Source organism: Ruditapes philippinarum, unplaced genomic scaffold (assembly GCF_026571515.1).
Source record: "Ruditapes philippinarum isolate M1 unplaced genomic scaffold, ASM2657151v2 ctg4438_1_1_1_1, whole genome shotgun sequence".
Lineage (NCBI taxonomy): Eukaryota > Metazoa > Mollusca > Bivalvia > Venerida > Veneridae > Ruditapes > Ruditapes philippinarum.
Genome location: NW_026852997.1, coordinates 74,075 through 99,215, shown reverse-complemented (window position 1 = coordinate 99,215; position 25,141 = coordinate 74,075). Strand labels below are relative to the sequence as shown.

The 25,141-nt window shown below is 33.8% G+C and overlaps 1 protein-coding gene across 1 annotated transcript; it reads left to right on the top strand.

The window, feature by feature from the left end:
* The first annotated feature begins 646 nt into the window (after positions 1-646).
* On the top strand, positions 647-22,739 carry LOC132730587 (anaphase-promoting complex subunit 5-like). Its single transcript, XM_060716550.1, has 20 exons — positions 647-761; positions 2,721-2,802; positions 3,162-3,326; positions 3,563-3,645; positions 3,943-4,061; positions 4,785-5,013; positions 6,176-6,242; positions 6,899-7,000; positions 7,405-7,610; positions 8,441-8,522; positions 9,320-9,412; positions 10,403-10,470; positions 11,607-11,720; positions 13,050-13,173; positions 15,131-15,165; positions 16,377-16,406; positions 16,783-16,905; positions 17,715-17,862; positions 21,304-21,466; positions 22,448-22,739. The coding sequence occupies exons 1-20, from the start codon at positions 757-759 to the stop codon at positions 22,657-22,659; spliced, it is 2,250 nt and encodes a 749-aa protein (XP_060572533.1). The 5' UTR covers positions 647-756; the 3' UTR covers positions 22,660-22,739.
* The last annotated feature ends 2,402 nt before the right edge of the window (positions 22,740-25,141 follow it).

Sequence of the window (25,141 nt, the reverse complement as noted above, 5' to 3'; positions counted from 1 at the left end):
AACATTAAATGCTCTTAAAATATCAAAAGTATTTTTTTAATAATCTTCGTTAAGAATATTATTAGATCAAGTCAAAACTATAATGATAACTTATAAAATAAAATTGAGGATAATTGTCTGCAAATTTCAAATTTGGGAGAGAACCTTCAGGGGAGGAAACGGTTTGGTAAGGGAGAGAATAGTCTGTCATTCCGTGAAACGTAATAAAAGTGAAATAAAATTCAATTCTTTTTTTTAATTCTTTCAAAGTACTACTGTATTACCTAAATTAATCAGATTTCCATTATCACGGATTTAATTCGTGCCATTACATCCGATTATTATCATGCTTTAAACACCAAGCATCTATAGGCTATATTGTCCGTGTTTCGCTCTTTCTCTATTATTATTGTGAGCATTTAGACTGTGCCATTGTATACATTCTCAAATGTTGGATTATTTTGTATGTATATATCAGTTAAAACAATTTTATTGCGTTTTTATTAATAATTTATACAACTTAAAAGAAATTGCATTACTTAATGATACAATATGAGCATTTATAAATATCTATCGACTTATTTATACATACCGGTAAAAGTAACCAGTACTCGGACAGGAGATGTAACTGGTTAACAGGTCTAGGATTTCATGATATGTATGGATAGTCTAGAAATCTACAGATGTTTAATGTGAAATTTGATGTTTTTATTTTTATACTATAATCCGCAGCTTAATATGAGTTGTTTATATTGATTCTTTACATTATCAAAGGAAATGAGGTAAGTTTCAACTTTGTATGATAACTTTGAAATTTTTGTTATAAGTGGAAATTGAAAGTCATCAAATTGTTCTAAATCTTACCATACTGCTATATTTTATTATATAATCAGTAACCTTATTCTTTTTTAACATGCGGTTTAAAATTTTAAAAATTAAAACAAATTCAACTATTTTATCACCGCTTTATCAGTTTAATGTCTGTAAATTTACAGATGAAAAATCTCTAGAGTACATGTAAGTAATAGAAGAGAAAAAAATCTGTATAAAAGAAATACTTTTTAGTTTAATTTTTATGCTCCCCGAAAAATTTTGGGATCACCATATTGAGACGACGTGTCGCGCGCAACATTTGGGTCGCTACCTTGAAGGTCAAGGTCACAGCATGACCTTGCAGCAAAATCGTGTCCGGTCCATAACTTTGTTATTTGAAGTCGGATTTTAAAACTATTTCACAGAAAGGATCACCATATTGAGACGACGTGTCGCGCGCAACATTTAGGTTGCTACCTTGAAGGTCAAGGTCACAGCATGACCTTGCAGCAAAATCGTGTCCGGTCCATAACTTTGTTATTTGAAGTCGGATTTTAAAATATTTCACAGAAATGATCCCCCTATTGAGACGACGTGTCGCGCACAACATTTGGGTCGCTACCTTGAAGGTCAAGGTCACAGCATGACCTTGCAGCAAAATCGTGTCCGGCCCATTACTTTGTTATTTGAAGTCGGATTTTAAAACTTTTTCACAGAAATGATCACCATATTGAGATGACGTGTCACCCGCAACATTTGGGTCGCTACCTTAAAGGTCAAGTTCACAGCATGACCTTGCAGCAAAATTGTGTCCATTCCATAAGTTTGTTATTTGAAGCCGGATTTTAAAAATATTTCACAGAAATGATCACCATATTGAGACAATGTGTCGCGCGCAACATGTGGGGGGCTTCCTTGAAGGTCAAGGTTACAGCATGACCTTGCAGCAAAATCGTGTTTGGCCCATAACTTCGTTATTTGAAGTTGGATTTAAAATGTATTTCACAGAAATGATCATCGTATTAAGGTGACGTGTCATGCACAACATTTGGGTGGCTACCTTGAAGGTCAAGGTCACAGCATGACCTTGCAGCAAAATTGTGACCGATCCATAACTTCCTTATTTGAAGTCAGATTTTTAAACTTTTTCACAGAAATGATCACCATATTAAAATGGCGTGTGGGGCGCAACATTTGGCTCGCTACCTTGAAGGTCAAGGTCACAGCATGACCTTGCAGCAAAATTGTGTCCGGCACATAACATCATTATTTGAAGTCGGATTTTACAACTATTTCACAGAAATGATCACCACAATGTGACATTGTGTCGAGCGCAACATTTGGGTCACTACCTTGAAGGTCAAGGTCACAGCATGACCTTGCAGCAAAATCGTGTCCGGCCCATAACTTCGATACTGGAAGTCGGATTTAACAACTTTTTCACAGAGATGATCACCACATTGAATCGACGTGTCGCATGCAACATTTGGGTCGCTACCTTGAAGGTCAAGGTCACAGCATGACCTTGCAGCAAAATCATGTCGGCGCATAACTTCGTTATTTGAAGTAGGATTTTACAACTATTTCACAAAAATGATCACCATATTGAGACAATGTGTCGTGCACAATATTTGGGTTGTTTTTACACTTTGAACTTTGTCTGTGACATAACTCTGACACAACAAGAGGTATACCTTCCTGTGTCCAAAACCTATTCGGGGAGCATCACCCGGTTCAACCGGCTCTTGTGTTCATAATGAGTTATATGCACTTTAAAAGACAGTCTTTATTTGGACATAGTCTAATACACAGGTTTCATTGTAGATTGATTTTTCTGTAGCAGGTCTACAATTTATGAATATTTATAAGTATAACTATTCAAAATGTATAAATGTATAGAGTGTAAATTTTCTATTGATTATTTCTAGTCATGATTTGGCGTCATTAATGGGGACACATACAGATTTATTCACCATGGGGCCGTTTAGCAAGAGGCCACTGAGAGAACAGGTGAAACCTTTTTAGTACAGTACAAATACTTTGATATAAGCGCTTCTTGGTTTAAGTCAGGAATATCATATTTTATCTTCAACTGCATGATATCATTTTGTATAATTCCTTAGCCTCTTGATTTTGGGAAAAAATATAACTAAATTTGTTATTTGGGAAGTAAAAAAGCAGGTTTATGCTACAATTTTTGGAAAAACTGTGGTTTTAAAGAAAATTTCTGTTGGGAAGAGGCCTTTTATTGGAGTCTGTTCATATTATTTATTATAAGCAGGAAAATCACTGTACACATGTATCTATTTTTAAAAAAAGTGAAAAATTGGACTGAAGATAATATTATTTTTCTAATTCTTGCACCACAGGTAACACCCCACAAGATGTCGGTGATTGTGCTGATACAAGAGTACTGTTCACTAAAAAAAGCCGAGTCCCCTACCTTCGCCTCTTCAAATGAGAGCAGTCTTGAGATAAAATTTACAGAGAAAGAGAAAAGAAACTTTATGATCACAATACTGCAGCTTTTACAGGTTAATATTTTACTTCTAGGTCTGCTACAATTCAGCTTTCTTTTTCAAAAGGACTGGTCTTCCTTCACCAGTAAACCTTATAAATTGCAAAATACCTTTAAAAGTATTGGTGTGACTAAGAAACAAATCATAATGAAAAATTTAATCATAAATTCTGTAAAATGTAAATGATTAAAAAATCATGGCAGTTCTTTGTAGTTACTTGTTTTAATATGTACTGTATATATATTACACAGACATCTGATATCACCCTGAAAGAATTATGCATGAAAATAAAAGACAAGATGAAGTCTGATCTCTACACGATGTTCATAAATAAGTAGGTTATTTTCTTGTCTTGTTATTACTAATGAAATTTTGTTAAGATTGTATTATTTCAGATTTGATCTAGAAAATCAGTCATTGATATATTTTTGAAACATCATTCTAATTATTGATTATTAATGTATAGTACATTGCTATCTTTTAATCAATGTAATTGGTTAATAGACATGTTCTTTAATAAAATTTTGATCTATTTTAAAATTCCAATCTTTTCCATTCAGTTATTGTTTAGAACATTTCAATGTTATGTTACATGTAGTAATGTTGTTGTTGTTGTTTTTACTGTTGCTAGGTTGAAGGAGTTTATTGAAGAAGGTGTTGGTGCCATCAAAGACTATTTCCAGAATATCACATTTCTACTTATGCCCGACACTCAGGAGCCACCGATGATAACAAAGTCGAGTGTCCTAGGTTTGTTTGTTATGTTCGGTCATTCTTAACCTTTAAACCTTGCTGACCCTTAACACTGCTGGAACCAAAAGTGATTTCTACTAATAAGATTTTGCTGTTTTATGCCGTCGCCTCACCAATGACACCAAATGTGACAAAATGATTATTCTCATTTAGTGCGAAAAATTTTCATTGGCAAATTTTACTGGGACCATCAAATTGTAGGACACTTTGTGAAATATATTCAGACGCAAGTGACAGTGTGTTAATTTGAGTAATAAAGTCAGGCCAGCTTGTATTTTCATGCAATATAACCAGGCTCTGTTCTGTTGGTTGGCTGTCTTAATAGTTTCAGCTCGCTGTCCCCAAAATTGATAATGAACCATTCTAGAAATAGAGCTTGGACATGTCCATTTATGAAATTCAGCATGCTAAGGTAGAATTATGAATCAAAAAGTTATTTTTGTTTGTTTGATTAATTCTAGGGTGAGTTAAACATTATATCAGATATGGACCGACATGCCTTTCTAAGTTTCTACCTTAACTGTTTGATACTGTTGCCAAATTGCCTTAGAGTAAGACTTGTTGTGAAATCTTCCAACATGAAAGGATCCAGAATCCTGGGCAGGATTTGAACCCACAGAGGTGTGGGGCAAGTTATTTGAAGTCAATGACTTTAACCACTATGCCACGGAGGCCCCAGACATTGTTCTAGCTAATATCATATCATCTTAATTTTTCCAGGTTTATTTATAAGACGGATGATTCTTGCATTTGAGAAGTTGTCATTCAGCCAGATGACAGACTTATATAGCAAGTTTAAGCGTTACTATGAGACGGCGAACTTCCAGAACGGCTACGATGAGAGCCAGGACTTTGGTGGGTCTCTTACTGACTCTGCCATGAGCCTGTCAGGTGTCCGGTTCAGTCGGTTGGGCAGGTCCCTGGATCCATTCCAGCTAACAGCTGATAGGTGAGTTTGGTAGCTGTCTGGGTGGTGAAGGTCATCGACATTAAACTTCTTGCCTATAAACTCTTCGGGTTTGAATCATTTAATGAATTTTTGATTGTGTCAAGTGAGTTAACTGATTACCTGGCTACATAAACTTGATTTCTCTACTCAGATGCCTGTTGAACAAATGCACATAATCCTCCATCAGTAAAGATGGCATAATCATGACCTTAAAGCTGCATTCCTCCAGATGAAAAAAAATATCTCAAGAAAATCAAAGTTGAGAAAAATACGCTGAGCTTTAAGAAAAGTGAAAAGATTTAAGATTAAAGTAATATTTTCTGTGCGATTAATGACCGATTTTGCTGTTTCTTCATCATATTTCTATTCTGTTAGTACATGTATTTGTACTGCGTTATTTCTACTGCATTAATAATCTCATTGCGTTAATATTTTGACCTCTTTTTGGTAATTTGCATTGGCTGTTGATGCTGTTTTCAATGTGTAAATTATTTTATTTGTTCACTTCACATAGTTTTTCATGAAAATTAGCAGGAATTTGGAGGTGTGCTGCTTAAACTGGCTCCGGATAACTTAAAACCTTACCAGAAAAAAACAAAAAAACAAAAAAAAACACAAAAAACCAAATTAAATTTCTCTTTAACGATTTGTCAATAATTTAGTAATTAAATAGAAATATGACCCTTTATAGTGGTCATTGTTTTTACAAATGGCTTAAATTTATTTATTTTAAGGCATATTCAGAAATAATTTGGCTGTTTTGTAATCAGAGGATTTCAAGTCTATTTCACCGTGGTAAACCATTTTGAATATGGTATTATTGTCTCTAGTTTAATATTGTTAGCAAAATTCTAAACTGATACAATGAAACAAAAAATTAAGCCGCCTCACGACAAAACCAACATAGTGAGTTTGCGACCAGCATGGATCCAGACCAGCCTGCACATCCACACAGTCTGATCAGGATCCATGCTGTTCACAATCAGTTTGTCTACTTGTAAGAGAGTTGGTAAGCAAACAGCATGGATACTGATCAGACTGCGCAGATGCGCCAGCTGATCTGGATCCATGCTGGTCGCAAACACACTATGTTGGTTTTGTCGTGACGCGGCTCAAATATTTATTTGATGTTTTTCCACATTGTTCTTTTTCTCACTAACAGAAAGATGACTGAAGATTTTGGTGGTTTTAATTCACAAAGACAAGCTGAATATTTTATTTTACAACAGGTAAATATTGATGTAACACTAGCTGTAACTTAGTATCATATAATCTGTAATAAAGACCAAAGTAACCTTATACATTGTAAACTGTAAGTCAATGGAAAAAAATCAGCTTAACCATATACATTAAAGCTGAAAACTGAATCTTGCGTGCAAAAATAAAGGTTAAATTAACCTGGAATTAAGGTTAAGTTACCACTGACATAAATCCAAATCAACCTGAAATAAAGAATCAGAAAATAAAAAATAAAAGGTCAACTAATAATTGGAACTTATTGCTGTTGTATTGTGTGCTCAGACTAACAGACAAAGCTGTAAGAAATTAGAAACACATGCTATCATAAACAACAAATCCATGAGAAAAATATTAATAAACTTTATTCACAAAACATGAAAATTTGTTTAAAAAAAGTGATATTTCCATTTAAACAAGTTTGTTCTCAGATATTGTCTTGACACGCAATGAAAAAACAAATTCAGTATTTATTAGATCTATATTTTCTTATTTAAAAAGAAATGACATAGCACACAAATTACCTGTCTGGGAAAAAGGATTGTGCTTAGATGGTAAATTTATCCGAAGTGAAAGTGGAATTAAACTACATGTACATACAACTGGAAGAAAAAAAAAATGAGTTTTTTTCCCCTGTTTTTTTTTGCAGGTGTTTCTATTACAACATAACCAGAAAGAGGCTCTGTCACCATGTGATCTACAGGATAAGATAATGGACATGTTAAAGTCAAACCCTGACATGGCTGAAGCGGTAATTACATTGTGATCTTTCATTAAAGGCACATTATGTCTCAGAAATCCATAGTTTTCAAATTCTTTAGACATGTAAAACATGTGTTTAATAATGTTTTAATAATGGATTAAGAGCAAGTTAGATGTTTAACAACTGTCTAAAGTTGCGCTGAACATGCAGTTATGTGTCATAAAGGTAGCAAAATGTAAACAAAGGAGTACTTTGACTTCCATACAAAATACTAATTCACTATAATTATACCAATTGTCCAACAGAGCAACAGAAGCAAAAATAGTTCATCTATAATCTTTTAGTAAATTTACTGTAAACCTTAAACTTTGATTATGTTAGCACACATTTTATTGTTGTTTTCCTTTCCTTTAATTCTTGGGTAACATGTGCATGCTTTGGCTTTATTTCAGCATTTTCTCAGTTATTTAAACAGTCTTCGAGTCAAGGAATACTGCACAGCACTGAATAACCTTTACCATTACTTTGATCGTAAGACGTCATTTTCTGTGGAACAGACTCCGCCCCAACAGGGACAAAATAAACCCAAAGATGACGAAGTGCACAGAAGATATGCTGCACTAAATTTAGCAGCTCTACACTATAGATTTGGTCATAAGTAAGAAATGGTCATTCTTTGTAAAATTGGTACCTATTTGCAGTCAGGATCTGGTCCAAAATATTTTTAAATTTGGAGAATCAGTCTCTAGTGAAATTGAATCTGTATAAAATAAAGTTTGTTTTAAGTATTTACCATAGTAAATAAAGCCCTTTTTATAGCAATGATTTCTTTATAAGAACATAGTCAGTTCTTTTGAATTTAAAACTTTCATAAGACATTTAATCTCTCTCAACACCAGTCACATGGGTGCAAATTTTCTGGCATGTGCCGAAAGTTCCTTTTTTTTCAGATGCCGAATGGATCAGGTTTTGCAAATTTCGTTGAAATATTTGGAGGGGTATGGTGTGGGTCTGCTCTTTCAAACTGATAAAAAAAAAACATTGATCCAAAGTTCTTAATTGAGAACGCTATAGACATTAACATTAGGGTATGCATCTCTTAACTCCAGCAGGTTAGGTGGTTTTATCATCTGGTGTTTTGTAACACCCAAGGTTTACCAAAATCATCTTTCCTGTTTCGTCACCATATGACCTTAATTGTGTTGATGCACCATAAAACTTAAGTAAACTAGTGGGCAGCAGAGAAATACCATTGATCTTCCATTTGCTCTCTGGATAGTTTATTCACAAATACCAAAGTAATATATTGACTTGGTATTGGCAAGTCACTATAGCTTATAAGCTTAATAAGCCCTGTTTTTATTCATTTGGCATCTCCTCAATATAGTATCATTAGTAAATACATTTTCATAACCTTTGCTGACCCAGCAACTATATAGCAGACATTACATCTGTTGTAATACTGGAATAATTGTGTTGTATTTGTAGAGATGAGGCCATGGCAGCACTTAGAGAAGCAATTGGGATGGCACAGGATACAAATGATAATGTTTGTCTGCAGCATGCTCTAGTAAGTCATACAGATTGTCATTCTTATGGCCTCGTAAAGTATTTTTGGTGCGGCAGTTTTTGTTGCTGGTTTGTCTGTCTAACCTTTCTGTTATTCTTCAGTCTAACATACTTTGCGGGGTTAGCCAAAATCATTTTTCCTGTTTTGGTGCCATATGGCCTCAATTGTGTTGGTGGGTCATAAAACAAAACAAAAGAAAAATACTTGTTTCGTTGACTTACTCTTTTATGGTTGACTTACTCTCGTTTGGTTAACTGTTTTCATGTTCATGTATTTCTTTATTGAAGACATGTATAGCTTAAACAATATTCATCTGTAAATTCATTTTTCCTGTTAAACAATTCTGACAGGGGGTGTCCGTGGCCGAGTGGTTATGGTCGTTGACTTCAAACCACTTGCCCCTCACATCTGTGGGTTCGAATCCTGACAGGGACTTTGGATTGTTTCATGTGAGGAAGCTATCCAACTAGCTTATGGAACATTGGTGGTTCTACTCAGGTGCCCGTTCGTGCCTGAAATAATGCACGGAAGGGCACCTGAGGTCTTCCTCCACCAGTAAAGCTGGAACGTCACGATATGACCTATACTGTTTTGATGTGATGTAAAACCCAAAACAAACAATTCTGACAGTTATTGCAAGAAAAAGAGTAGTTTTTTTTGTAATTAAATATTAATATATGAAAAGAAATTAAAACAAAAGATATGATAATGGAATTATATTTATGACATTGTTTTCTGTGCTGATAAACTGAATGCTCACATATATTATACATGTAAGTACATATATATACTCACAGGGTTGGTTACACAGACTTAGTGAACAAGGAACTGCAAGGACGGAAAATCTTCTTGAACGTGCCGTCGCTAAAAGCAATGAATTGAATCTCCCGGTAAATATCTCTAAAAATTAAATTATTACCATCCTTACTTACCATAAAACTGCTTGAACCAAAAATGATTAGCCATTTTCCACCAGTATAGAGCCAGGCCAGCCTGGACATCTTTGTCTTCTTACCAGGCTTTATACTATTGGTATCTCAATTTTTGTATTTTGATGCTGTAATCCCTTAAAGTTAGAATGGACTGTTCCCAAAATTGAAGCACAAATTTAGGGTTCAATTCTTGAGCTGTCTAAAAGTAAGGCAGACATCTAACAAACATTCTTCGATTTGATACGGGTACCACCATATTGCCATATTTCTTGGTACCGCCATATTTCTTATGCCAGTAATTGCCAGATGCTCAATATGACACAATTGGTAAATTCTCTTTTCCTATCTGAGCTTATTTTCATGTCAGATTTAGACTACTTATAAATAATCATCTATTTTAAGCTCACCCGAGGACAATCTCTAGGTGAGCTTTTGTTATGGCTCAGTGTCCTACATGTATCATCAGTGTGTGCATCTATGTGTCATAAATTTCTTTAAACAACTTCTCATCTTTAACCACTTGGCCAAATGTGTTGAAACTTTGCAGGGATGTTCCTTGCATGAAGCTCTACCAAACTTGTACAAAAAATTAAATTCCATAAAGAACTCTGGTTGCCATGGCAACCTAAAGATTTTTTTTACAAAAAATCTTAAAGAAATCTTCTTGTATAAAACCGATAGAGCTAGAGCTTAGATATTTGGCATTAAACATCTTCTAGTGAATGTCTACCCAGTTTGTACAAATAAAAGCCCTTTTATGCATTGGTTATATCATCTAAATTTCCTGCTTGGCCGGCCTTATCGAGGTGTTTGAAAATCTTAAAGTCCAATTTATTCCAAGGGGGAATGGTGAGGGTGAGGATGGGCGTGGTTACAATTTACTGGTGCATTATTAAGGTAAACCAATATTCTGACTTTAAAATTTTGTGTTTTATTTTCCCCACACAGAATCTGACATCGATAGGTATTCAAGCTTATGCCAGACATAATGCCTTTGCTACCGCAAGACCATCGCAGTATGTATCTTTCATTTTTTTTGTTTATTTATAGTACATGTATTTGATTGCTATCTATCTGCACTTATTTTATCATCAATCTCCAGTGCATTGTTTGTGCTTTAGGTCGTAGGTCTGATCCTCTACTAGGTTATACCAAAATGGTATGAGTGGCATCAAGTTTACCTCTTGGCATTAATCAAGTAATTCAAGTTTCTGTAAGGTGTATGATTTATTCAACTGGGTAGTTCAAGGGTCTATTTCGTAACCTGCTGTACAGATAGTGGTTCAACATCTCTGTCAAGTATATAGCCAGGCTATTCTCTGTTCAGTCTGACCAGGCTCTATGCTGTTTACTGACTAAATTAAAAAAATTATTGTGGTATTGCCAAAACTTGATAATGGACTGTCCCAAAATTGGAAGCTGGACAAGTCCATTTAAGAAATTTAGCAAGGTAAATATGTGGGTATTATGCCTACTATTGAAAGTAGGCATCATTTCATACATTGAATAATATTTGTTATAAGTATTTCTGATATACGAAGGAGTACTGAAAGGATAGTTCTGGTATATTTAAGGGTATGTGAGTATTTAAGAAAGAAGTTAGGAACAGTTTAGTGTTTTTAAGTTTTCACAATGGACTTTTGGTGTATTCCAGGGCATTTAAGTAAATAACCTGGGGTTGTTTGCTATTGCAGGGTGTTATGAATTTTAAATGAGAATGTTGGTATATTGCAGGGTGTTTCTGCGAAAATTTTATTATTTAAATATGAGAATTTTGGTATATTGCAGGGTATTTACTCAAGAATTTGAGTAGTAACATATGAGAATTTTGGTGTATTGCAGGGTATTTACTCAAGAATTTTAGTATTTACATATAAGAATTTTGGTATATTGCAGGGTATTTCCTCAAGAATTTGAGTAGTTACATATGAGAATTTTGGTGTATTGCACGGTATTTACTCAAGAATTTGAGTAGTTACATATGGGAATTTTGGTATATTGCAGGGTGTTATTAATTTTGTATGAGGATTTTTGTATAATGCAGGGTATCTACTCAAGAATTTGGGTATTTACATATGAGAATTTTGGTATATTGCAGGGTATCTACTCAAGAATTAAGGTATTAACATATGAGAATTTTGGTATATTGCAGGGTATTTGAGTACTTACAGAAGAGTGATGTGTTAAACTGCCAGCATTCACAAGCAGGTTTTATGTGTACAAGCTTTGCTAACAAGGCAGCATTATGGCAGATGTATGGGAAAAGGTGAGGAAGGTCACTGAGAACTTACCTTTCAGAGATTTTATTTTTGTGGCTTATTTTAATGCCAATATTTGGTTATATTCACAATTGAAACAGTATATTATTTTCCCAATCAAGAGGGAAAAATTCCCAATTGAAAGTCACAAAATAAAAATATTGAATAACAAATTCTAAAATCTTTGAAAATAAGGGCTTCTTCACTGTTATAGTGCTTAAGTGTTTGAAGATGCCATCCTAGACAGTGATTGTTTGCATTCATTTAATCACTGCAAAATTTCAGTCATGCATATTTTCCCAATTTTTGACAAAAACATAGCTGAAATTCCCAATTCCATGGGTATGGGTAATGTTCTCAAAATCCTGGGGTAAATAAACTGCATTTTTTTTTTGATATACAGGAAATAAATATCATTTAAGGTCACTAATTTCAAATCACTTACCCCTCTGCCTGATACTTCTGTATGTTCGAATCTCGTCAGGGACTTTGGATTTTTTCTTGTGAAAAAAAAACTTTGGATTTTTTCTTGTGAAAAAGCTATCTAGCTAACATAGGTATAGTAGGTGGTTCTACTCAGATGCCAGTTTGTGCCTGAAATAATGTACAGAGGGTCACCTAAGGTCTTCTTCCACAAAGTCCCCTTATGACTGAAAATCAGACAAACCATATAAACAAACAATAATCAATTTTGAGGGCGTTGTTGAAGCGTTAATGTGCAGAAATATATACATGAAGGTCGTATGGAAGATTATGCACATCATTTTTACTTTTTCATCAGTGAAAAAATGTGGTTGTTATGGTTATGGCAGTCAGTTTAAACAATGAAACTGGATAAATAAATAAGATTCTGTGACAACACAAAAGTTAAGATAAAGATAAATAGATAATCAGATAAGAATTATGTTGATGTCCTTAAAATTACACTAGCCAAGTATTCCTTTCTAGCTACATGTATGTGAACAAAAATTCTTGAAAGTCATTCCACATTTGTTTCAGTTGAGGTAGGGTCAGGAATTATTCTACTGTTACGGGGACTGCTACATAGTCTGTGACAAGCTCTTGTTTCTATTAGTTATTGCAAAATCATTATTATTTGTAGGGCACTTATTTTCGTGATTTTCGTGAATAGGTCAATACACGAATTTAAGATCCAATGATATTTCCTTTCGTCTGCTGTAAGATTATTTTTGCATCACATTGTTTACATTTAACCTTTTGGAAAAATAGAAAGTCCACAAAGTTAAGAACCCATGAAAATGTTATTCGTGACAAAAACACGAAATTTCATGCCCCCAAAAATTATGTGAATATACAGTATGTTGTTTTATTTTCAGAGATTGTATGTCAATGATGAGTCAGCTAATTCTACATTTAGATACCACAGAAAGTGGGCTGTATTTTAACGGAGAGTCTGTGTGTATAGCTCTGTGTAATATAGCCAAACTTCATGCTGATGGTGTAAGCTCAATAATGTTTCATATTTTTTTAAAAAAAAATTAAAACAATGTATTAAAGTTAATTGGCTTCGTCTGATGAAATCATACTCACATTAGGTTATAGGTAAATGTTGAGGAGTTATAGGTAAACATTGATGGGTTATAGGTAAATATTGATGGGTTATAGGTAAATATTGATGGGTTATAGGTAAACATTGATGGGTTATAGGTAAATATTGATGGGTTATACAGTGATTAATCTAGAAATTCCTTGCAATGCGTCGGACGACGCACATGTATGAAAACAATGAGTCCTGTAGCAAAATCAATGAGTCACGTAGCAAAATAATTGCGTCTTAACAGAAAAAAAAATTAATAGCAGATCCTTGACATGATCTGCATGTTTTTTAATAAGGGATTAAATAGTAATTAGTGTATAAAACATTATTTTTGGTTCTAATATTAATTGCAGGCAAAACATCTTCTATTGGCTGCTCAAAAATCTTTTTTGCATAATTTATTTTCTTACTGCTTATGCCTAATACTGTGCATAATCCATTTTAATTGTTTCTAATTTACACAAACTGTCCCTGTCACACTGTTTACTGATGATTTTGCTCCTTGTATGCCTCTGTGTAGAAAGCATACACCAACAGACCTTTTGATCATATAAAAAAGTCATGCACAATGTGTCCCTGATTGGTTAATCTCGGTTCTGATGACGAAATAGACTATTTTTACACTTCATCAGCCAAAGCTTGCGTGAACTTGAGTGACCTAAATAGGGGAAATCAATTTGCACACCTGTCAGATTATACTGTAACTTACAGCATTTCTTAAAATAACACACTTTTTTCAGTTACCGATAATTATTTAAAGTATTAAGTAGATTTATGATTTTTTGTTTGCTTTATTAGATTAAATTTACGGTAGTAGAAATGCGTTTCTGTGTGGGAAAGGGATTAAGTAAGTAGATAACATGGAAAAAAGCTATAGGGAAAAATATGCATAATGATAGGGGAATGGGTAACCTGTTGTTGTTGATGGCTAAATAACATACGATATAAGTCTGGGACAGATTTTAGATGCCCCCTTGGCCCTTTGCTGATGATTTTCCTGTGCCATTTTCATTTTTAGCGCCAATGGCGTAGGCAAATCTCTGCCTTAAGCATTTTTATATTTCACCATTGTAGGCGATTTCGCTCTCATGCAAAAGGGTCGCTCTGATTTGCTAATGCCAATAATGGGTGGTTGCAGATTACAAGCAACCCTTGCTTGGGATTCAATGTTTTAAGCAAATGGGGGATGAGTCTTGCACCTGTTATCATCGGAAATAAAATTATTCAACTGAAGAAATTGATGATTATTCAACTGATGAAATTCAACTACCAATTGGTACATAAAAATCACTAATCGGATTATAAACTACCAGATTTGCATGGGTCAAATTGTATGCACATATTTTGAAACTGTGCGTCTTTTTCCATTTTTATGCGTATTTTACGCAGGACGCACATCTAGATTAATCACTGGTTATAGGTTTCTGTTGATGGGTTATAGGTTGTTGATGGGTTATAGGTAAATGTTGATGAGATATAGGTTTATGTTGATGGGTTATACATAAATGTTAACATGGGTTATACATAAATGTTAACAAGTTATAAGTAACTGTTGATGCGTTATAGCTAAAAGTTGATGGGTTATTGGTTTATGTTGATGGGTTATAGGTTAATGTTGATAGGTTATTGGTAAATATTGATGAGTTATAGGTTTATGTTGATGGGTTAGAGGTTTATTTTGATGGTTTATACATAAATGTTAACAAGTTATAGGTAACTGTTGATGCGTTATAGCTAAAAGTTGATGGGTTATTGGTTTATGTTGATAGGTTATTGGTAAATGTTGATGAGATATAGGTTTATGTTGATGGGTTATAAATAAATTATGTTGAGATATAAGTAAATGTTGATGGGTTATAGGTAAATGTTGATTGGTTACAGTTAAATGTTGATGGGTAATTGTTTAATATTTATGGGTTATTGGTTAATGTTGATGGGTTATAGGTAAATATTGATGTGTTATTGGTTAATGTTGATGGGTTATAGGTAAATGTTGATGGGTTATAGCTAAAAGTTGATGGGTTATAGGTAAATGTTGATGGGTAATTGGTTAATGTTGATTGGTTATAGTTAAATGTTGATGGGTTATAGGTAAATGTTGATGGGTAATTGGTTAATGTTGATTGGTTATAGTTAAATGTTGATGGGTAATTGGTTAATGTTGATAGGTTATAGGTTAATATTTTGAAGTAATTTCTGTATATTACAATTAGAATCACACTAACCTTAATTAACACATATAATACTGAAGAAGAACCACATAGGTGCGAACCTCCTCTGTGGTCAAGGGGTTAGAGTCAATGACTTCTAATCCATTTACCTCTGACGTGGGGTCGATTTAATATCTTGTTTTAAAGTGAAAAGATTAGGAAGTCAGTACCACTATGAATATCTGAATACTATATTTATTCAATATCTTAATTCAATATTGAAAATTAAGGTAATGTAGCACATCTCAGTACAGATCATGTATTCAAAATCTATCATGACAATTTAGGGAATTGATACTTCATTTTAGATCAATTTATAGTGCTTTTTTTTTTCAAAGGATAAGCAAAAGTATTTCCGGATTTTTGTTTCTAAAGGACAAGTTCAGTTGTATTTACAATTAAGTAATATTCCTGTTAGGTCTCAGTAACCCAGGGGTTCTTGTTTCTGTCTTTGAAAACCTTACCTGTCACTGCTGTCAGCTTAAATCCTGTTTAGGATTTTGCGTGGATTCTTTCATATGATATGAGGAAGTTTGGTTGTTCTTCTAAATAGTCTGCAATAAATTTTCCTCCATCGATGATGAATTTGAATAGCCATTATATAGCCTTTACAGTTATTGTTTGACTTATTGTTTTTTTAAAGGGAAAATTGAAGTGGTAAATCAGAAAAAAATTTAAAAATGTAATCATTATTAAAAAACAGATTAAAATTCATTTTGATAGGGGTAGTAGGATTTGGCGCTAAGATCTGATAAATTGTTGCGAAGAAGAGATTTCCCAAAGAACAGTTTACACCGGAGACTGGATGGAGTGCGAGCAATTGATTCGATCGGACAGGACGAATGTTCAACCGTAAATTTGGGTTTGTAGCCGAACTGGCTGTCCTAATCTTAAAGCATTAAAATCAAACACGAAGCGGAACTTAGGGTTAATCTTTTTTCATATTTAAATAAATGTTCATTGCATTGATAGATTGGAAAGCATATTGTTTTTGCAGGGTGTCTGAGGCAAAGTTGTTATGGTTGATGACTTTGAGTCACTTGCCCCTCGCCGCTCTTCCCAGGAAGAGTTTGACCTCAAAATGGAGAGACGGCAAATGAATGGACTTGAGCTTCTTGACCATGTATTCAACAAGTTCCAGACAAAGTTGTTGATGTAAATTGTAAGAACTTAGTTCACAATAGTGGTCATCCTTTTTTAACCCACTATCATATCATGTATTTTTTCACAGATGTACCAGTATAGAACTTAATTGGTCTTTTCTTTATAAAGTACTTATATATCAGTTATTTGTTTTCACAGATGTGCCATATTGAATAAAGAGAAAGGGGACATCACTCTAGCATTACAGCAATTTCTCCACCTACTGGATAGTTGTACCTTACAAAGGGGAGAGAATTCAGTATCCTCTGATTTTAGATGCAGGTACAATTACATTCTAAATTTCTAGATAATATTCTAATCAGACCTTTGTTTGTTTATGCAAGTGAAAGGCGTAAAACTTTTGTAACCTATATGGTTTAGATGATGCAAAATAAAGGTGAAGGATACAGGAGTAGAACGGTCTTTTCATAAGCTAGCTGGATAGCTTTTTACACATGAAAAAAGCCCTAACGGGTTTCGAATTTATAGGAGTGTGGCGCAAATGAATTTAAGTCTCTGACCTCAACTACACAGCCTTGAAGACCCCTTCTGGCATGAAGCAGCACTTCGAAGGTAGATATTGAATTGGTGGGTACAATTTTTAAGTAGACACTGTATCTACATATATATAACTAATAGATTTTTAGCTTGACTAGTTGAAGAATAGGGAGAGTCGTTGTTCTCACAATGGAGTCAGTGTCACACTTTGGTAAAGTTTTTGTGTGCAAGTTACTTTCTCCAAAAGTACTTAAGGGAATGGTTTGAAACTTCTCTTTGAGAGTATAATACATGGTCATTGTCCAAGGCCCATAATTCAAAAACTTTGACAGAATTATGACCCTTTTTGAACTTTATTCAAATTCTACATTATCCAGGCTCTTGTTTTACAATCAAGCAGTTAGAACAGTCAAGAACGCTATTGTACAAACAGCTCTTCTTAAAATTGACAATATTGTTAACCTCATACAGTAATACTGTTGTTATTGTCTATTTTCAGAGTATTACTGGCTCTAGGAGAGTTGTACAGTCAAACAGGAATAAATGTTAAACTCAAACAATAATAATATATTGTTGTTATTGTCTGTTTTCAGGGTATTACTGGCTCTAGGAGAGTTGTACAGTCAAACAGGAAATCCCACCAACGCCACAACTTATATACTAGAATGTATATCTTTAGCCAACAAACATCATTTGGAATACCTCCGTGCTATAGCATCAGTGCAGCTTGCCTACATCCAGGTTAGTTGGCAATATAGGCTTAATTCAAACAATTTTATACCTAACTATGCTAAATATCTTAAATGGACTTGCCCATCTTTCAATCAGGACAAAACTATTCATCACTTTTAGGGAAAATTTCAAAATATGTACTGACTGACACCATGATCAGACGGCACTGATAAGGATACACATTATTTAATTATGTTGATTGAGAAGAAAGCCTGAACCTCATTTGAACTACTCTTTGAGTCTACTTTCTTGAACTAACCAGTACAGGCCTCAAGGTTATAAAACTTTAATCGGGAGTTCTACCTCGAATCTCGGGATTTTCATTGGTTAGTATACATTCTGTGCTGCTTTCTGACCAATCAAATACCTGAGATCTGAGTTTGTGTCATGTAAGGTAATTACACTTGTAGGACTCGAACTCGCAATTCCTGGTTTGAGCAGCAGGCACCTTAACCAGTTGGTCACCGCTTGCCTGAAAACAACTTTCATAACCATTATGTAAAGGGTTCCTTGTAGATAACACTCTCAGAATTTAGGTTTTAGTTTTAGTTTTTGAATTAATATATTTGTTGTTAATGTTAATATGCATCTGGATGGGGTATCATGGTATATTCTAGAGCTTGATGGTTACTATGCTCACTGCTAAAAGTTGAAGCCATTAACTATACAACTAACTGGAGGGTGATGATAAAATCAAAATTGTCCACCTTAGTCCTGAAAACACTTAAGCCTATTACATAAGTCGGCATGGAACCTTCAAGTCATGTGCCCTTATGGTCATGTGACCTAGCTTAGTGACCTTTGAGTCTTTTGATCTAGCTTAGTGACCTTTGTGTCATGTGACCTAGCCATGGGACTGTCCAGTCATTTGACTTAGTCTTGTGACCCTCTAGTCAATGACTTTCTTGCCATAGGACCTCCTAGCCTTGTGGAATTTAAGTAATGACCTTTAAGCCATGACCTAGCCTTCTGACCTTCTAGCCGTGTAACATAGCCACTGACCTTCTAGGCATATGACCGAGTCAGTGACCTTCTAGACATATGACTGAGTCAATGACATTCTAGGCAGTGACCTGGGCATATGACCTAGCCACTGACCTGGTAATATGACCTAGCCAGTGACCTGGCAATATGACCTAGCCAGTGACCTTCCAGCAGTATAATTTTCTAGCCATGTGATCTTCAAGCAGTATATTTTTCTAGCCATGTGACCTTCAAGCAGTATATTTTTCTAGCCTTGTGACCTTCAAGCCATGTTTCCTTTGTCTTCTTACCTAGTCATGTAACCTTAAAGTACAGTCAGTACTCATTACAACGACACTGTTTGTTCCCAAAGGATATGTCAGTACATCGAATTTGTCAGTATATTGAATTTCATTATTCATAATATTGTAATTGTAATGATATGCTTATTCACTGGTATCTGAACATTATGTATTTAGATCTATAATAAACATCTAAAGTGAAACAGACGGACGGACACCAAGGGGTATAACATAATATGCCCAAAATTCTTATTAATATCACTTTGTGTAACATCCTTTTTACTTTCTTTATATGAAATGATTTCGTATTTTCGTACAAAAGTTAAATTAGTCTGTTGACGTTGAGCTGGAGGTTCTGCCATTATTAGTCCCCTACCGGTTTACCGGAGGGGACTTTAGGTTTACCCTCCGTCCGTCTGTCCGTCTGTCTGTCCGTCCCTCCGTCCGTCTGCACTACCGAAAAGGGATAGGGGGCCATCTAACTGTAAACAGAACAAAAGAGAACAATTGAGTTCATTCCGTAACAATAGAGTTAGGGGCCATTGGCCCTCTATTAAACAATAGAAAATAACAAAAGAAATGGCCCCTTATTCCATTTCGGCCGGACGTCCGTCCGGACGTCCGTCTGTCCGTCCGTCAGTCCGTCCGTCCACAAAACTGGATCCGGCGATAACGCAAAAAGTACTGAAAATATTTGAATGAAACTTGATATATGGATAGATGGCAGTATGGAGATTATGCACGTCTTTTTCTTTTCTTCCTATGTTGAAAACTCTGGTTGCTATGGCAACAAATAGACTGAAAATATGGCAAATTTTATACATAACCTGGATCCCGGGATAACGCAAAAAGTACTGAAAATATTTTTATGAAACTTGATATATGGATAGATGGCAGTATGGAGATTATGCACGTCTTTTTCTTTTCTTCCTATGTTGAAAATTCTGGTTGCTATGGCAACAAATAGACTGAAAATATGGCAAATTTTACACATAACCTGGATCCAGTGATAACACAAAAAGTACTGAAAATATGTTTATGAAACTTGACATATGGGTAGATGGCAGTATGGAAATTATGCACATCCTTCTCTAATATCTTCCTATGTTGAAAATTCTGGTTGCTATGGCAACAAATAGACTGAATTTCAAGATTTCTGATTCTAGTTTTTAAGTTTTTTCACTATAAGTTCTTTATTTCTTAAGGTATTTTCTTCAAACTTTAAATATAAGTTGCTTGTCATCAACCACATCATATGTGACAAGGTTTACAACTCTAGCACAAAATTTATCAGAATTACCTCCCTTGAACTTAAAATTTTCATGAAAAAAAACATTGTTTTTTTTAATAACTTCATTTTCTGAATGTATCTTAACTTCAAACTTCATATAAATGTTTCTTATTATCACTCAACATTTGTGAGTGTTCAATACTCTAGCAAGACTATTTCCAGAATTATGCCCCTTTTGAACTTAGACTTTTTTTTGAGAAATTGGTACTTTTTACTCCAACTTCTTCAATCATGATATGATTTTAAAAATGTTATATTTTGATAACAGGGATGTTTAAAAAATAACTTTAGAGTGTCCTTCAGTCTGTCTGTCTGTACATAAAAACTGTTTCCTGTGATCACTTTTAAAGAACTTTTTCAACAAATTAGGAACCTAAGTGAATGGCCAATGGCCCTTCAAAATGTTGCTTGGGCTCTTACCGGTAGGGGACTTATGGATTGCTTGCAATACTATGATAATTGCTTGTTTTAATAAAAAAGTCACAAGTTGGCAAGTGTAACAAAATTCAGCTGACAACAACACATTGGTATTGTAATAAGGTGTAACAATCAACTGACCAAGGTACAATACCTGTTTTAACACCTTGCAGCTTTTGTTCAAGGCTCAATGATACACGCGCTTGACTGACCAAGTGTCAGTTTAACGGGTACTGATTGTATAGAAAATAACAGGTTTGGTTACCTATTTTATTGTGTCGGAGTCGGAATACGAATTTTCCGTTATAGCGGAAAATAATAACGTTGAAAAAGTTTGGTTCCCACCAATTCACTGTCGTTATTTGAATTTGTCAGTATAATGGATTCTGATGTATTGAGTCCTGACTGTAGTGTGACCTTGATCATATTCATGTTAGTTTCATCTATTCTTCATAAGTCCTTCTATTTCTTCTTCAGTTTCAGATGCAGTTACCTGAACAAGCTGTCTCAATTTTAACTAAAAATATGTTAACTATACTATCCCATGGTACAGTCTGTGATCAGGGGAAGTTACTCTGTTGTTACGCAAAATGTCAGGTTGCCATGGCAGCAAAGTGCAATGAAAAGGAGAGGAAAGCAGGTAAGGCCTTCTATGAAATTTGAAATTGTAAGATTGAAATTATAAAGTAATAATCCTTATTTCCTTGTATCATTTCATTTGCTAGATTTGAAGTATCTTTTAAAATGCACCCCGAATGAAAGAGCTCATTTGTCAAAGGTGGTTAATAATTTTTCTTCAGTTTTAATTTTCCCTAATAATAAGTCTTTTTCACAAATGAAGTCGTGTTTTTCATGTCTAATACAAACCCAAGTAACCTACATGAATATAAGAAGAAGGAAAAAATATTGTATTAAGCAAAAAAGTCCAATTCAAGAGCAGATAACTAAAAAACGAGGAAGGTCACTCAAAAATTTTAAAAAGTTACTGTTAACAACATTCCTAGTCTAAAAAAATTCTGTATAACAGTTTTGATTTTGCCTAGAAGTCTATATGTAAAAACTCCTGATATTGTCTTTAATTAAGATAACACAATCTAAAAATTATGTAATATATCGCATATACTAAATGTGATTTTTTTTTTTATTACATGCTTTTCGGTGGTTTATAGAAATATATCAGTGATTTAAAACTGGTAATTTCACTGTTTGAAACAGTGAAATTACCACTTTGATAATTTCACTGTTTTGAATTTAAGCCCCTTATGTTGTTTCAGTGAAATACCAGCGTGCACAGTACTGGGTACCAACTTAATGACGTGACGTCGTAAATGACGTCACGTTGTATTATTATTTGGCGCGCTTTTCATTCAGTTTTAGGTGAAATGTCTTTTTAAAACGTTTCTTTGCATATAATAAAAAGAAAATTTGTTTAGTTTAGTGTAAGATTGAAATATATTTCACCTTGTGAACACCAAAAGTTCATATTTCACTCGTGGCTGCGCCACTCGTGAAATATACCTTTTGGTGCTCACTCGGTGAAATATATTCCGATCTTACACTGAACTAAACAAATATCCTCTATATATTCATTTAGATATATCTTTTTTCCTTATATTTTCAGCAATGCTAGCAAGTGTGAATCTTCTATACACAGTAATAGATTTGTACCAGTCAGCCGAAGCATTTCTACGTGTTAAAGACACTATGTATTACCAAGCCAGGTTATATCACGAGCTCGGCTATTATTTTGAGCGTAACAAGTGTTCCCATCAGTTTAGACAATTAGACGCTCAATATCCTACACTTAGTCAGATGTCCGTAAATGTGTTATGAAAAAAGAAAATTACGCAAAAAAAAGTAACACAGAGATTTATAGTGAATAAAATCTGAATTTCGTTAAGTTGTTAAATTTATTATGTTTCCTTTTTCAGCTTGAATAATGTAGCCAATGGGTGAACACATTTAAGAATCTTACACTGGCTGCCGGTACTGACCTGAATATCTAGCTCGAGGGTGTTTATGGCGGTAGGAAGGCTCTGCTTATCAGATACCCCAGAGTCAGATATTCATGTCTGTACTGACAGCTGGTGTTTCTTTTTTTTCTGGTATATTACATGTCAATTGTTTTTGGAACAGAAATTACGCACTTTTTTCTGATAATAGCGTATGAACTTACAAACTTCATTCATAACTGGAAAATGATGTCATCCAAAGAATGCTATTCATTCATAAAAAGGGCGAGACAATGACATCATTAAAAGCATGTGACTTGTCTTATAGAGGGGGGGGAGGGGGAGGTGTTAGCACCGGTGTAAACGGTAGATAATCCTGTGGAGATAATAATTTTCATTTTGTGCAGGCTCCTGATTTATAATTGTCATTTGTGGCAGTAAAATAGTTCGATTTTAGCATTTTGATACCAAATCCCCAGAATCAAAATCCCATACTTTAAAGAAACTCGACTAAGGTCCAACTACAAAAATCTCTAAACAAATAATATTTCCAGTCCTGTCCTGTCAAAAAACAAAACAAAGCCTCTCAGTGGAGTCCCTTTAAATACATTGCATTTAAAAAGTTCAAAGTAAGGTTTTAAGTCCCATTGATGCAGAACTGCAACTTTCAAGCTTTACTGGTGGAGATATAGCTCAGATTATATGAAAAGATGTTAAAACTTTGAACAAACTGTATGTACAAATCAGCCTCCATAAGTACAGGATTTGAAATACAATATGCGCTTTGGTTTCAGAGCTCCTAATTTGAAAAGGTTTATAACATACAAAAGAACTAGTGTTGAAGAAGATATGTTTTATTTTCAATCACCATTTATGTGAAAAATGGCATGTCCATGAAAGATATCTATACACAACATGACAAGATTAACAAGGTGAAAATATACCTAATTCTATTTCAATTTGTTTATAGAATGAAGTATTGCACATGACCAGCATTGTGACATACTGGTATTAACAATAATACAAAGTATAGGCTGCACAAACTGAAATGTCTTAAATAAATATAAGTATAGGCTGCAAATACTGACATGTCTTTTGAAATGAAAAACTAGCAATTGTGTAACAATCAAATTTATAGGCAGCACAAACTGAAATGTCTTTAATAAATGAAAATCTTGTAACCTAACAACAAACAGATTATTATAGACGGTACAAACTGAAATGTCTTTAAATAAATGAAAAACTGGTATATCACCAATTAAAAGTATAGGCTGAACATACTAACATGTTGTTTTGAAATAAACTTGTAGACTTACAACAATTAATCAAATTTATAGGCTGCACAAACTGAAATGTCTTTAATAAATGAAAAGCTAGTTTCATCAAATGAAAGTACAGGCCGCACATGCTGAAATGTCTTTTTGAAATGAAAAACTTGCAGCCTTACAACTTATCAAATTATAGGCTGCACAAATTGAAATGTCTTTAATAAATGAAAAAAACAAAAAAACTGGTATCATCAATTACAAGTATAGACTGCACATATTGACATGTCTTTTTGAAATGAAAAGCTTGTAGCAATTGTGTAACAATCAAATTTATACCTAAAATTAAAAGTACTGGCTGAACATACTGACTTGACTATATTTAACACATAAAATAACAATCTGCATTCTTGAAAATATAACAGTAGTTTTCAAAGAAAAGTAAAAATGCACATCATTTGAACATACATGTACTATGTCTAATAGGAAAGCATATATTATACATCAAAATTTCTTCACAAAACTTTTGTACATTTAACTTGAAATGAAAAATATAAATAAAAAATATCCGAACATTTATATTTATATTGAAAAACTTTCATCAACACAAATACATTTATATTAAAATCCAGACAGATTTTAATAACTTGAGTAAATATTAATTGAATTAAATCTATAATTTCTACAGCTCTACTCAATGTACAAAAATAACTGGAAAGCATTTTTTTTAAACACTCTGAAAAACAATATATTTGAAATTATCATTTAACATTATTCAAAAACTCAAGAGATATGTTTCAAACAGTATAAAAGCTATATCTGAACGAATTATTTTTTAGAAAATTCAAAAATGATAAAATTATGTTCTTTCCATAATTCTATGAGTGATTATCAAAAGAGTTTTATCATAGAATGTTTCTGTTATTTAACATTGATGAAAACTGAATATGTACAGAATAAAATGTTCCTTAACAAGCTTTTATGCTGCAATTTTAAGTAGGATTCTAACGATTAAGCACAGATTTCATGCGTGGGCTCATAAGGAAAGATACCAACGTAATTTGTTACATAGTTACTTTTTGGAATTAATCTTTTTAA